The sequence below is a fragment of the Strix uralensis genome, chromosome 14, assembly GCF_047716275.1.
Source record: "Strix uralensis isolate ZFMK-TIS-50842 chromosome 14, bStrUra1, whole genome shotgun sequence".
In the NCBI taxonomy this organism is placed as follows: domain Eukaryota; kingdom Metazoa; phylum Chordata; class Aves; order Strigiformes; family Strigidae; genus Strix; species Strix uralensis.
The window spans coordinates 22,513,912-22,529,199 of NC_133985.1; the positions used below are offsets into that span (position 1 = coordinate 22,513,912).

General features: G+C 51.1%; 1 protein-coding gene across 5 annotated transcripts in view; it reads right to left on the reverse strand.

Annotated features, from left to right (window-relative positions):
• Positions 1-14,046, reverse strand: part of SEPTIN8 (septin 8) — a 46,875-nt gene extending 32,829 nt beyond the window's left edge. For all 5 annotated transcript variants that reach the window (XM_074883734.1, XM_074883733.1, XM_074883731.1 and 2 more), the window contains exon 1: positions 13,893-14,046. In XM_074883734.1, the coding sequence (XP_074739835.1) occupies positions 13,893-13,922 (30 nt within the window). In that variant the 5' untranslated portion in view covers positions 13,923-14,046. The remainder of the gene's footprint in view (positions 1-13,892) is intronic.
• Positions 14,047-15,288: the final 1,242 nt, after the last annotated feature.

Consider the following 15,288-nt stretch of genomic DNA (forward strand, 5'->3'; position numbering starts at 1 on the left):
TTCCAGTTGCACTGGTCTCTGCACCGCTCCCGCCCTCTGCAACGCCCGATGAGAATCAGGTCCCTCATCTCACAGCCTGGAGAGGTAACCCTCCTGCTTTGTACCAGGCGAGCCCCCACCCTGCACGTGCAAATCACCCTGAGGCAGTCAAGCTTTCTTGAAGCCCATGTGGTCATTTTGCAACATGATAATTAAGAGTTTGTGATGGCTCCGAGTGTGAACTCCCACCACAAGCAGCCACTGCAGCCCTGAACACCACTTGTGGGTCACTAATGGCATCTTATGATGGGCAGCTACCAGGGTGTCCTGGTTTTGGCTGGAATAATTTTCTTGACACAGGGTTTTACTTGGAGCCTTTGAACATGCCCTTTGAAGATCTTCTATGCCTTGAGCTGATCTTCAGGGCTTGAAGCCGAAAGACAAGGGGATAATTTATATTTTTAATCTGAAACTTCGTGGGAAACAAAAGATTCATCAGAAGGGCACAGCAGAACTTATTAATTTTCAAATCCAAAGTCCTTTAAACATTTTCAGGGACGCTCTGGCCAGGCCAAGAAGCAGAGTCCATCAAGGCAACAGGCGCACGAATGGCATCTGAGGGCACAACCACAACAACAGCCATCCCAGAGGGAAATTGATCTTTGGCTCTGGTTTGACAGTTATGTCACAGGACCCTTCTCCTGGCAGGCAGTGGAAAGACAGACATGCCCTTGGCAGCACAGGTTGCCACACTTAGCTGAGCACCTCAAGAACCAAAAAGAAACCTCCAAACCTAGTGCTTCAAACTTGCTGCAAGGCACCAGCCACCCCAGCTCCCGGCTGTGCTCCAGAATCACAGAATCATCTCGGTTGGAAAAAGACCTTGAAGATCATCCAGTCCAACTATTAACTACCACTGACCGTTCTCAACTCCACCAGATCCCTAAGCACTATGTCAACCTCCGCCGGAGGCTGGGGATGCACTTGGGATGCACGATGGCACGCTGGCCCCTTCCTGCGGCCACCCCAGACCCAAGCTGCCCAGGGACCTGAAAACAGCAGTTCAAACCCACATCAGCTTCCTAAGCCCATCCACAGCAGGATCCCACAAACTGTACCCTGCAGTGGGGCCACGGGGGCGGGAGGAAGCAGCGAGGCAGCGCTGCGGGCAGCTGGCCACAACCACATCTGTAGAAGATGATATGTTATTTGGCCCTTTATTGCAAGTGAGACAAGAAAAGGGAGAGAAATGTAATCAGAGAGACCAAATCCAGATCCGTATAAGAGGGTCAACGCAGTATTCACATATTAATTAGGCTCTTCTATATAGACAGAGAGATTAAAGAAACCTGTGAGAAGTGGTACAGGCTACAACATCAATCAGTGTGCCTACGATTCTTTAAAAAATAAAAATCTGATCACAGTTTCTCTTCTTCCAGTCTCTTCATGCTTCACCTCCAAATTAGCATCAGTTCCACTTTGCGTCATTACATTTTTCAGCAACTTCTCCCAGGAAAAGTGGCTTTATCGCTGCCTGCGCAGCCCATGGGGGATGGCAGCACGAGAAGATCAGCTCCGCAGTCAGCTGCCCCTCAACCGCAGCGTTTTCCGTGCTGGGGCTCCTGCTGTCGAGCAGAGCAGCTCACTCTGCTTTTAGATGTGCTGTCCCCGTTCTCCCCGCCTGCACACCAGGAGCAGCCTGAACAGACTGGAACTCGGATATAAAAGAGCATTCTGACATCAGTTGGTTAAAAAAAAAATAAGAAGAAAAAAGACATTGAGAAATATCATCTTTCAATTAATCTCAACAAGAAATATTATTTGGTGACATAGGCTTGTGTTTTCTGCTGGAGACAACCCTCAGTTTTGTTTTCCTGACTGAAGCAGGTGAAAGCATATGGGTAAACAAAAGCGTAATTGAATGCCACAATCATAAATGGTGATATTTATTTTTTTAAATGGTGATATTTATTTTTTTAAAAGAACTTGGCATGATGGGAGTTGTAACGTAAATCTTGGGCCCTGCTGCAGCTGACTCAACGTACAACCAACTTGTGAATACGCCCTGTAAAACCAAGTGCAAAAACTGAAAATTACACGTTTTAGCTGTTCATCAGCTAAACCATGACTTGGGTGAAGACTCCTGGTTTTGTACCCTGAGGGACAGCACAGCACTCTTCTGTATCTAAAGTCCTTTTCTCATTTCTACGGCCCAGCAAAACATGAGTGAGAAAGATGAACAGCTGCAGTTTTCAAGGCAAAACGGCAAAGGCCTACAGGGGAAAAATGAGGGGAACTCAGTCCTTTCTTCTTTCTGCTAAGTGAAAAGCGCATGAAATGAGCAATGGCCTTCAAGCCAAAGGTATCTGCTCCCTCCGGCACCTCCAAGCTGGGGTGTCCCTGAGCTGTGGCCAGGCTGCAGCTCCCCAAACGCCAACCCCGCACGCAGGGGAGAGGCACAGCCGGTTGGACAAGAGCTGCCTTGTGCCGAGAGCCCGCAGGTAGTGGTATTTCAGGTCCCTCTCTTCCCAGGCTTTTGCCATTTACGTTTTCCACACACACTTATAAAATAGCAAGAGGCAACACCACATCTGCACAGCACTTTTCCATAGTGCTTCAATTCCCCCTACTGAGGCACACTTTCACTTATAAATTTCTCAATCCTAGATGACATCTTGACTAAATAATACCAAATCCTCCAGGACTTTGCAGCATGGGTCCCCCTCCAACCTGGGTACAGCCCGTTCCCCTCACCCAACGCCTGTCGGTGTATCTATAGCACTGGACATCCCCACGGGCACATCGCCTCGCACACGCGGGTGTGGAGTCACACGGATCGGCGTGCCAGGCACCCCGCATGGTGCAGACAGATCCTCTCCCTTCCAATTTACAATCAAATCAAAACAGAAAGATAAAAGGGCGCTAGCAGACAGCTTGCAGCTCCCCGACCAGCGTGATTCAGAGACCAGGGAGAGGAAGAGTAGGGAGAGGTCCTGTGGGCCCCGCTCTGTACAGCCGCGGCGCCTTTGGCAGCGCTCCCGCGGCGGGATGGAGCGGTCGTCGCTCTGCAGGGGCCAGCTCGGCACCCGGCACAGCTGGGGACTGCTGTTAGTCACAAAGCAATGACCTCACCTTCTTGATTCCCCATCCACCATCTACCACCACAACAGCGCATGCAACAGAGATTAACGTGTATGCCAGTGGGGTCTGTAGGATGCTACTCCCTTGTCTCCTGCATGGAAATGCATGGAATCGGGAAATTATTCGGTCCTGATGCAGGACGTCTCGTTTGCAGCTGAGCAGATAAAGGCCTGGATGAGCTCTGGCTGTTTATTAAATCCAAGCAGAGCAAGCTGGTCCCACGTACGGGTTCACACGTGCTGGCACCCCGAGCAGTCAAGCTGGCAGTTGCCCGGCCCCTCTCAGACCAGGCAGTTTGGGCAGCAGGGAAAGAAAAACTGCTCACAGACCACAGAACAGAAGGGTCTGCCTCAGGGTCCGGCACAGGCAGGGTGCCAACCCCAACCCCACAAGCGTGTGGTGCCAAAGGGCCCTCCCCCAAACACCCACCACTGCAAGATTGCTCAGAGAGGCGCTGGTAGTTTTAGCATCATTTCACAAGTACACTGAGTCATGGAGTGGTTGGGTACTGGCCTAGAGACCTTTGAGCAAATGGCATCAGAAGCCAAATTCAGCTTCTTTGTCCAAGCAGGCACTCCCTGGGGCTTGGCCCAGTTTCTGGATCAATGCAGAAAAAACTGGCAAATCACCTCTCCCATGAGATCCTACCCCATCCCTGAATATTGGCTCAACAAATGCCACTTGACATTTGCAAAGAAACAGCAGCAAGTCCAGACTCACATTTCCATGAAGAAAACATTTCTTTTGCCAAGCTCAGCAGCTGAGGGGCACTAACAGCAACACCACACCTGACGTTGGAACAACACCTCTACAGTGCAAGCAACATTCAGAACAGCCAGAATCACACACCAAAATATTATCTTTCTCGTACTCCCAGGCTAAAGACTATTAGATGTATTAGAGCATCAGTGGATGAGCTTGCACTTTGCAGTCCACTAAGCAGAAAGAGATGGCCCAAGAGAGGTAATGAGACCAGATTTGTGGTTGTCTAACCACAATCAGAGGACACTGAGCACAGTAAGTCTTGGCTGAGGGCTTAGGTGCAGTAAGCGTGACCTTACGGGTGCCTTTGGCACTGGCGGTGGAAGGAAGCACACTTTCAGCTGGGGCTAGCCAGTGGAGATCTCAGGACCTTTTTGGCTAAAATTGTCGCACCTAAATGCCACCTAATCTCAAACAGATTTGCAAAGTGCAAGCACATACACAGCTCTGAAGGTTTCCAGTTAATCTTAAGCATGTGCTCAAAATTCCAGATCCTCATTGTGGAGCACTTAATAACAGGCTGGGGGAAGAAGAAAGGAAGAAAAAAAAAACCCCAAACCCTACAGAGATAATTTTAGATGTGGCATTTATGCTGATTTACCACTTGTTTTACAACAGCAACCTGTTGTGCTTCAGCTTCTCCACTACCTCTCGCTCCAGTCCGCTCTGGTCGTGGTGCGTGGCCAGTCCAAGCAGACACATCTCGGATGGTGTGAGCAACTCTGCCTTCCCTGTGCCTGTGCTGGGAGGGCGACAGTGTTTTCCCCGCTGTGGCAGCCCTAAAGAACTGTGAACGGTAACACTGTGATGCTTAACACTGCTCTTCCCTCCAGCAATAGCAGGACAAAGCCACAATGGCCTTCACTTCCTTCTCTTTTCCAACACGCCTCCATGTACACCACACCATTTCAGCCAGTCACCTCCAGTTGCTGCAGCTCACAACAACAAGCTCCCAGGCCACACTGCACTCTCCCCCAATAAAAACCTCATGCTAAAAAAAAAAAACCTCAACCACCAAACAATTCCCAGCCCCCCTTTAAACCGCTCTCCTAAGAATGCCAAGAATTTTCCCAGACACTTGAGCCTTTATTCATATCCCTCCCGGCTCCCAGCTGCACTCCAGGCAGGCAAAAACATCACTGAAGAAACCAGATACGGAGTCACCACCAAGACCTGTCAAATAAAAATGAAAGCCACTTTACAGAGGCAAGAAGACTCAAAAGCTGAGGTTCTCTTCTTTAGGGCTAACTAAAGGTTATGTTGCCTGAAGTGATGCCTTTCTTGAAAGCTTTTGGACCCATTTTTAAGGGCTATTCATAAATCCTGACACCAGTGAGTGCATTGCAAAGAGCAATGCTCAGCATCTTGGGAAAACAAAAATTTTAAAAGCTCACTGGTCCAGTATCGACGCTTCCCAGTGTCCCATATGCCCCAGGGTAGTCTCAGGGAGGAAAACGCTCTGCTGCACACCTGTAAAAATCCCACGTGCTGAACAGGCACTGCGCTCCTACCTGTGAGAAGGTGGACAGGGATTGAAGGGAGAAACCAAAACTCCTTTTAAGGGAAGAACTCCTTAGGCAAACCCCTTAACCGCTTTCCTGCATGCAAGCTAGTGGTGCCAACGCGGTGCTTTGATTCCTGCGGCACACCTCGTACCCACACCCCAGCAACACGCCGGGCGCTGAGCGCTCCCAGCAAGGGCTCTGCACACCCGACACCTGTCCCTTCTGCACCAGCCTGCTCACTTGAACATTTCTGAGCAAACAGCTGAACCGCAGGCACTGCCTTCAGCTTTGCTTGAGTCTCAGCAGCCTCTCCTCCTTTAAAAAAAAAAAAGAAAAAAACCCCAACAAACCAAAACCCAACAAACGGCAAAACATAAAATAAAAATCCTACACGCATCTACAGAATCGAACAAATTGGCACGGGCTTAAACATCAGTTTTTGCTGAATTTCAGAGCTAAGTCTGAAGGGAGAGTAAAGCTTCTCATCTTTTCTTATACAACATACATCCAAGATGATACATTCACAGCCTGTGAATGCAACATCAGTTTTAATTTTCTGCAAACAAACTGACTGTTCCTGGCTTAAATTCCTCTCTGACTTTGTACACTGAAAGCAGAATTCCCACGTGCTCCCTTTTCTTAAGCTGTTATTTAGTGATGTCCCTATAACATTTATGAAGCCTAATTAATAAATTGCAAGGTCTTTCTTAATTCAGAAAGGATTAAACATGCATTTTGTCCCTATCGCAAGTCCTGGATGAGAGTTTACAAAGGAGGAAAACAGGATTTGCCAGGCATTATACACACAATGTTTTGCAAACATGAATGTTGCCTCCGAGAATAAGGAAAGTTGGTTAAAACAGAGAAAACTATGGAATGAAAAATGAGAGACATTTCCTCCAAAATGACCTTAAAGGATGAGAAAGTTCAGCCTGAGAATTCCATCCCCCATAAGCTATTCAAAACCAAGAAAGCAAAGTCCAAAACACAAACATAACTTTTCCTTCAGTCTGTTTAAAAAAGAACCCAAAATACAGACAAACAAGAACATACCAGACTACCCTACTTTGTTTCTTTTCAAAATTATTTATTTAGAAGGTGCTGAGGCTTTTAAATTAACGGAACGTCACGATTAACCCTGACAAGAGACTAATCTTATCACCTTATCCACTAAGAGACTTTCCCAAGTTCACCCAGCAGCAGATGCATTCCCAGCTCACACTCAACTGATCTGACCTGCCTTTCCCCACCATCCTGCCACAGGGAGGACGAGGAGACACTTGGCAAATACAAATGGCCATGGGACAAAGCCAAGGGAGAAGAAGCTGAGTGCCCACCCCTAAGGAATTGTGTGGAAAAGGTCTGGGGCAGTTTAAAAGAAACGTTGAAAAGGGACGAAGGATCTGGATCCCCCATCATGCCAAACAAGCCAGGCTGGATATCAGCCACCAAGATTATTTGTTTTAGTTACCACTTAAAATAAACATAGCCAATTCCCACATACGTTTCCAGAATTTATTGCCTGATTACAACAAATACTATTATTCACTATATTTTTAGACAAGGGAACAGAGATATAATGGGAACCCAAGAGTCTTGGTCACCACTGTATGCTTTCTCCCACTTCGCCTTACGCAACCATCTCACAGCATCTCCACAAACAGCACTTCCAGCTACTGGACAAGTCTCCTTGTGATACTGCCTGGAAGACACCAGAAAGAGAAGTTTTACTGCCACAACCACTCAGCTCCAAGAGCTGAACCAGAGCCAACGTGCTGATAAGCTGACTGCTCTAGATCCTATTAACACATGCCTCCAGAAAGCCTCAAAGTGTATTAGCAGAGAATACCTTTAATCTGAACACTTGAGGCAACGGAAAAAAGAAAAGAAAGCCTCAACCTGAAGGACGCGTATGGCAAAAAGATAAACCGAAAGGACTAGTCATTCTGTATGAAAACACAGAATAAATCTAGATTCACAAATACAAGCTGGAAACACCTTTGCTGCAGAAGACAGGGCAAGGAGAGCGTTCCCGGGAGGGCGGCCCTGGCAGCCCCTCATCAGGCCGAGCTCAAAGCTGGGATCGAGTGCTCTAAGTGGGGTCTGGCCCGGAGACCAGAGCTGCCCCGTGATCACCGTACTGCCCCATGCACACCGGGCGGGAATACAGACGCTATTTAACGCAGCATGGTCCGTCTCCTCTCCCAGCGACCGACCTGAGCCATCCTGGCTGCTGCTGCTGCGGGAAGGTTTGGTTTTCCAGCTCTGGGAAGATGCTTCCCACCAGCCCGCAGTTGAAGACATGCCTGTACAGTCCTTGCAGGCAGCCATGAACTCAGCCGAGCAGAAGCTGAGGGATGTGTCCTGCCTCTCTGCTCCAGCAAGAGCCAGCTGAAACGCTCCTCACCCACGGAGGGCTCTGGATGCATCCCCCGCGTGATTCCTCGGGCATGTAACGCAGCGGTGGCACAGACTCATGGCAGCCCCCCACACAGCGGCGAGGAGAGGACGGGAGCAGCCCCAAGTCCCTCGATGGAAATCCAGCACAGGCTCTTGTGCTCCACAGCTCCCTACGACAATCTGGTTTGGAGGCTGGGAGAGACAGAGAGGGCAAGAGCCCCGAGGCAGGGTGCTCCATGGGAACCTCTCTGGAGCTGTGTGACATCTCTGGAATTTCATGTGTGTGGGAGACAGATACTTTTTGGCTTCACAAAAGAATCTGAACATCTAAACAAAGTGGTGCCTCCACAGCCCTGAGCAGCCCAAGAGCCGAGAGCAGCGACTGGGGATGTATCTGAGAAGCCTGCGGTTCTCACTGACGCCGTTCTCCCCCAGCCTTCTGAAAATCCCCACTCTCACCTCATTTTGGAGGGTGCTGACTCCGTCTGGCTCCACCAGACATCCCAGTGTTGCAAGTCAGAAACGAGCACGGCTGTTTATACCAGAGAAGAGGCTCTGGAAGGAAAGCATGTGGCTGGGACTGAGGAGAAGCAGCACTTCCAGGATTTTTTCTCACTTGAGCTGCTCTGGGAGCAGAGGTGGGCTCTCTTACCCATCTGACGCTTTTACGATATGTGAATACAAATGCAAAGCTTTAGGTATAAACCCAGAGCTCACTGCAGCCACACAGATGTGGGGAAGGGGAGAAACAAGCAGGCTGCACGTGAGCACACAGGTCCTCCCTCATCAGAATACAACTATGGGACAGGACAACATTTTTTCTAAGGGTTGCAGCTAATCTGATACAAGCAGAGCAGCTTCCCCCATCCACAGCCTGCAATGTGCCCAGGACACGTTCTGAATAATCAAAGTTAATCACCTAAATGTGCCCCTATCCCACACAGGCGGGGTGGAAATGGCGTGCCCACACCCTGCACGTCTCTCTCAGTCCCACGGCCTCCCAAATCCCTCCCCTTCATTGCACAACCCAGGAAAAGCCAATTCAGCATCGTGCCCTTTCTTCCCCTCCCAACCTCCGAGCCAAAGGAGCCTGAGAAGGAGAGGAGCATGACGGCCGCTCCTGCAGACAGACCAACAGCCCAGTCCCCTGAGCACTTTGTTTGCATGGTAGTGACTCGAGACGACCGGACTGGGGATAGCGGGGGCACTCGGAGACAGGGCAGCGTCTCTCCCTGCAGCTGGCGACAGCACTGGTATTCTGCTACAGAAGATAATATTTAGGGAGCTTTTGGCCTTCCAGCAACGCTGGAGACTGGCTGACAGCTGCCACCGCAGCACTGACGACGAGCCCTGACACCACGCCGGCCTCCTGAAAGAGAGTTATTCTTCAGGCTTTCATTTGTTTTGCCGATGCAGAGGGCACACACGGCTTCAGCATTCGCCAGCTCACATCCTTCCACCCACTGCCTCGGCGCTCGCCGAGATTACGAGCGGTTAAGAGCAGCTCTGGAGCTCCCACGCAGAACAACATGTTGCATCTCTGCTGCAAGGGGAAGAGACGCTCCGGATTCACCAACAGCACCGCAGCGGGGAAAGGAAAAAAAAAAAAATACAAAAAAAAAAAATCTTCTTCTGGGCAACATTTGTTCCCAGTGCATACATTCAAAATAAGCATTTAACTGCAATGGACTGAGGTTGAGATAATTGGTCCTGCGGTTGAAAGTCAGAGCTGGCTTCCTGTATGAGCAGAGGCGAGCCTCCCGGGGAGGGATCGCGGGGCTCGGAGAGGCAACCACAAATTTGTCTCCTCCAGTGGAAGACCATTTTCTCCATCCCTCCTTCCCAAAAAAGCACACGCTACAGGCAGAGGAGCTGGCCAGGGCAGGGAGGGACAGGGTTGTTCCCGCTGGGCTCGCTTCCTGGTCCATGTTACCAGCTTGGAGAAAAATCTGTCACTTCTGTTCCACGCTGCATGGGGGATCACTTGAGTTTTTCCAGGCTAAAGGTAAAATAACTGAATGACAAAAACAGACAAAAAAATTTAACCCTGGAACTTCCAAATAGTGCTGCAAGCAGGGCAGGGGGAATATCCGAATCCAAACAAATCCCAGTTTCCCAGGAATTGAGTCATGGAAACATTTTACTTGAGAGTCTGATTAAAAGAAAATGTAAGTTTGATTAAAAGAAAACGTAAGCCTATGTGTAGGACCTGCAGTGATAAGTCTTCTGGCAACCACTCTGCCCTAGCCACGGTACACAGAGCTGTTCTCAGCCCACTCCTCCTGCCTGTCTTTCACAGACTGAGGTACCACACTGGTCCCTTCACATGGAGAAGTGGGTTTAGGCCGTGCAGTCAGTAAGAGAAAAGGTGAGCTTATAGAAAACAGCAGCAGCAGCAACGCCTGAAGTTTATCACAACCCAGGCAGTTGTGGCAGAGAACAGGCACCGTTCAAAGGTCCCTCTCCTCCCACAGAGTTGGGAGCAGGTCACAAAAAGGCCCAAGAAGGTCACAAGAAGTGGTGGGTAAACAGGTAACGCTCACATGAAGCTGCCAAACTGGCCAGACCCCCCCCACAGCTCAGCAGCTCACTGCCACAAAGGAAATCCCAGTGTCCATTTCCAGCGAGAAAGATGTTATTCATCTCTCCTCTGTATAAAGTGGTGTTTTTTCTGGCCAGATCTTCTAAGGGGCATTAATTTATAGTGAAGCTACCAGTAAAAGCCTAGTTATCAATCACTACTAACATGTAGGGGCATCTTCTCAGGACCACATGTCGACAGCTGCCCCGCAACCACCGCTCACACACGGCGATGTGCAGGCACCCAGCTCCCTTCGCTGGGCGTCGGTGTTCACAAACCCCTTGTCGGCACACACAGTCACAGTGCACAAAGCCATCAGCCATGATATTTTCCAAACTTACAGCATAATGTTAAACTCTTCTCGCAGCCCAGCCTTAAGGCTGAGGACACGGGTTCCTCCTCATCTGCTTGAGTCTGAGACTGCTTAGTTTAGAGCCCAAGCAACTGCCTTTGAACCTCCAAGTCAGACGGTAGGTTAATGCGGATCGTTAAGCGACAGCATTTCGGGAGGTCAACGGGTTTTATTTAAGAAGAGAGAAAGCAACAGATTTAGGGGTTTGCAAAAGCTTCTCAGAAGCAAAACCGTCTTACAGTCTCAGTCTCACATCTCATCCCATTTACTCTCCTACGCATCTTCAGTCGCTTCTCTGTCACTTCTCCTTCCAGCTTTTCTAGCTTCCTCCAGAGCTTCTGCATTTCCCTGCTGCATTTCACGCACTTTCTGGCTTCCGCTTGCACGTGGTGGTTGGGCTGTTTCCCGCTCAACATACCAACATCCTCGCTAACGCTGCCCGTGTCTGCTCCAGCACACTGTCACCCCATGCGCTAGCTCTGCCCCGGCTAGAATGGACGATGGAGAAGCTCTGAGCCTTGACAACAAATTAAAGTATCTCACAATTGAGCCAAACTTCATCAGCTTTCTTTCCACTCTGGCAGTAACTGCAATGAAGACAACTGTTCTCGGGTACCTGGAGGGATGCCTGCAGACCAAGCCCTGAACACGGCAGTGGTGAGCCACCTTCTCGGGGCAGATCAGCAGAAAACTTCAGTCTCCAGAGGCTGAAGCCGAGCTCTCTCACAAGCACTACATTCACAAAAACAAAGGCGGTCTTGAGCACCACTGGTGTGATTCTGCTGCCTTAGAGGCAGCTTTCTATGGGCGAGCTTCCTTTCATTTGCTTTTGTTGGTCATTTCCAACAGCAGCACTTCAAGGGAACTTTATTGTGCTGGAGACAGAGGCATTCTGGAGGACTGTACAAGGGAAGCCTGCATCTGGGGAGTTTTGAAAACGCATTATCCAAACCTAAGGGTCACAACATTCCAGGATGTCAGTGTCAGCTGGACACTTATAAATAGCTTCACCAATCTGAATAGCGTGACCTATTGTGTATCAAAACCCTCCTTCAGAGGCTTTTTCAACATCACTTCCCACTGTAGATATAAACAGCTGGTAAAAATAAATTAATTTACCATCACCTCTTCTTGGCAGTAAGGAGCTACTCCCACTCAGACTTTATGCTCAGGAAACTGAGGCACGGCAATAGAAAGTGGCACCAAGAAAGCTGTAAACCCTGCAGAAAGAACAACTCAGAACACCTTAATCATCAGGTTTCCATGATGCTGCTGGAGGAACAGCATCAGAGCTGAGACATGTGCTGAGGATAAAGGAAAGAGCAGCTGGGACAGTCCTCTGCCCCACCTCAAGTGGAAACAAGACATTGCTCTCCCACCCGCTGCTGCCAGATGCCTGGTTCCAGGCGAAAGACAAACCAGTCCAAAGGCAAAGATCAGCAGATCCCCAGAGCTACAGGGCTGCAGATCCCTACCAACTCGCCCTAGCTCCCTGCACAGAATAAGCAGATTTTCTCCTAATGGAATTGGACACTGAAGTCATGCTGGAGCCCAGCCATTTCACTCTGGTGCCCAAATGAGAGCCAAGCACCTCCGGGAACTTTTTTTTTTTCCCCCTTTTCTTTTTTTAAATAAAAGTGACAGAGTATTGACACAAGCACAGCAAGCATTCAGGTACCCACAGCAAAGAAAGCAAGATTCAGTTTCATTTTCTCCCTGGCTAGGCAACAGTTGAGGTGCCTAACACCTATGAAAACCTGCACAGGCACAAATTAACTTAAATATTTTTATATGATACAAGTGCAGAGAGAATTGCAGTGAGACAGCTACAGTGTTTCCATTCCCTGCCACTGAAGCTTTACGTTAATCCCCTCTCCCCAGCCCGGGAGCATTTGCTTTCTTAAATAAGAGCCCACAATCAATTTTCCTTTATGCAAGTTTTAAGTAAGTTACAGTCTTGCAAATTCATTCTTGAGCTGGAAACTTTTGGGCCAGGATTCAAAGAAATGAAGCAGAGTTTGAGATTCTTGGCAAAAAGTAGTTTACAGAGAAAACAGTAGCAGGGACTTGTTTGTGCTCAAACGGCATGCCTATAATTCAGACAACCACCACTGCTGTTCCCATTTATTTAGCAATATCACACCAGACATTTTTGACTTTGGAGAGCTATGCTATTTAATGCGGTAAAAATGTTTTTAGCTCTGAAAGGCTACAAGACGCATCACCAAGCTATTTAATTAGAACAGCCCTCCAACAACAACAAAAAATTCAAGCTGTAGACAAAGAATAGTTTTAAACCGACACAGATTTTAGCCAGATTGACTTCCGATAGCAGTTATACAACATGTGAGCTGCAGAGAGGCGGCGGTGCACAGGTCACGCTCCATATTTGCTGTACAGCATTCTTCATCCCCTGGCTCACAGACCAGCTAGCCTCAAGGGTTTGCTTTACCCGTGTTCGGATCCGTGTGTCTCTCACAGTATTATATACACACCGTTAAGTTACCCACCGCTTCAGAGTGTTTGGATACCAGTGGTATGTAAACAATTCTTATTTAGCAAGGTCTGACCCCATTTCTTTCCGCCCCTCTTCGGGGGGTACTCGGTGCCTGCAGACACACGGCTACCGGACACCCGAGGAGGGGTCACCACTGCCTTTCCCCTCACCGGTTTCGGCATCAGAGCACGCACCAAGGCCTCGGAGCCCCCCAGCCCGCTGTACCCTCCAGCTCGGGGCGCAGGGCAGGAACCCCCCCACCCCCCCGCAGGACAGGACCCTTCCCGCAGGGCCTCTTCCCGCAGGGCAGGATCCCCCCCTTCAAAGCTTCTCCCCGCAGGGCAGGATCCCCCCTCAGAGCTTCTCTCCGCAGGGCAGGATCCCCCCCTCAGAGCTTCTCCCTCAAGGGCAAGACCCCGCCGCAGGGCGGGACCCCCCCTCAGAGCTTCTCCCCGCACCCTGCCGAGGCCGCCGGCTTCACCCCTCGCCCAAGACACCCCCCCACCCCCGGCCGCCGCGGACACGCAGGGATCCCCCCGTCTTCCCTGACCCCTCCATCAGCTGGATCCTTTCCCCGCTCCTCACCCCCCGAGGGAGGAAACCCCCCAAGTTATCTGCCCGAGGAGAGGCGCGTAGGGGAGCGGGGCTGCCCCCCCCCCCCCCGGCGCTGCTCACCGAGAAGCGCTCCAGGTCGGTGGCGGCCATGGTCGGGGCTGGCGCGGCGGCGGGAGCGCGGCTCTCCCCGCCGCGGGTGGATGCGGCTGAATGGATCCAATATGGCCACTTCCTGGAAACTCCCCTCCGCCCGCCACAGGCACCGCCCGACGGCGGCGGGGACCGGGGCGGGAGGGGGGGGGACGGGCACCGGCACCGGGCGCGGCCCCTCGCCCGGCGGGGACGGCAGGAGGCCGGGCCGGGAGCGGGCTGGTTTTAACCCGGCCCTCCCGCCGCCCGAGGGGCGCGGAGTCGGCGGAGAGGGGCTGGTGGGGCGGCCCCGAGGGGGGTGGGGAAGGCCCCGGTGCTCCCCGGAAGGCCCCGGTGGTCCCCACACCTTCCCCCGAAGCGGGGGGGGGGTCGGTCAGAGCTCCGGGGGGGGCTGTGAGATGGCCACACCGGCTCGGATTAAACCGCGTGTCCGAGGTGGAAGCGCCAGGAGCATCCTGCCCCGCAGGATTCGGGGTACAGAGACCCCTCTGCAGAAGCAATCCCTCAGCATTCTGGAAGGGCTGTGGGATAGCCCAGGGCAGCCCCAAAGTCCCCTCGGTCACGCACAGGAGTTACGCCAAAGTTGCGGCCGCGACGTGGCTTTGAGCCGGGACGCCCAGAGCTCCGTGTTTGTGGTGGGTTAAAGTAGGTGACAGAGCTGCCGAGTCTTCCTCCATCGTCCCTTCCCACATCAAGCGCAAAGCCAGGCCTGTCACCAGCACCCTCAGCCGCTGTAACCCACCAAGAGGGATTTGACAAGCACAGAGCAAAGTTTCTCTTGCTTTCTGGTGCCCTCTGCTGCAGTGCACCTACCAAGGACCAGCTCAGCAGAGCCATGCAGCTGGGTCACTAGACCAGGCCTACACCCCTAATCCGCAGCCCTGGTTTTGCGCTAGGCATTCCCTGACCTTTCCATCAGTCACTGCGTCCTCGTCCTTTCTCCCCATCCCCTCTCTTGGCACAATGTGTACTTCCAGTCGCAGAGCTGAGTTTAGGCAAAGAAATCAAACACTTCTCCCTCCCAGCACTCACTCTGAGGGGGGCAAGGACTGCTGAGGATCATTTTGAACCCCCCAAGAAGAGCAAACCCTCCTGCAGCTCACCACACACCAGAGCCAGGGAAAAGTTACTCTCTGCACAAAAGGGCAACTCCCCCCACCAAGGCAGGGCCAGAACCCGCTGTCCCATCTTTGTGGGTTTTGCTGGTGAGGAATTGTCCTTCAGGAATCGGTTCATGGCCTGAACTTCCCTAAATGATGCTGTGGGCTGCTGACCTCGCTGCACGACGTTAACAAGGGAGAACTCACCCGGAGTCCAGCAGAGTCTTCCTCGCCAACTCAGGTGTGCCTCGGTCACACAGCACAGG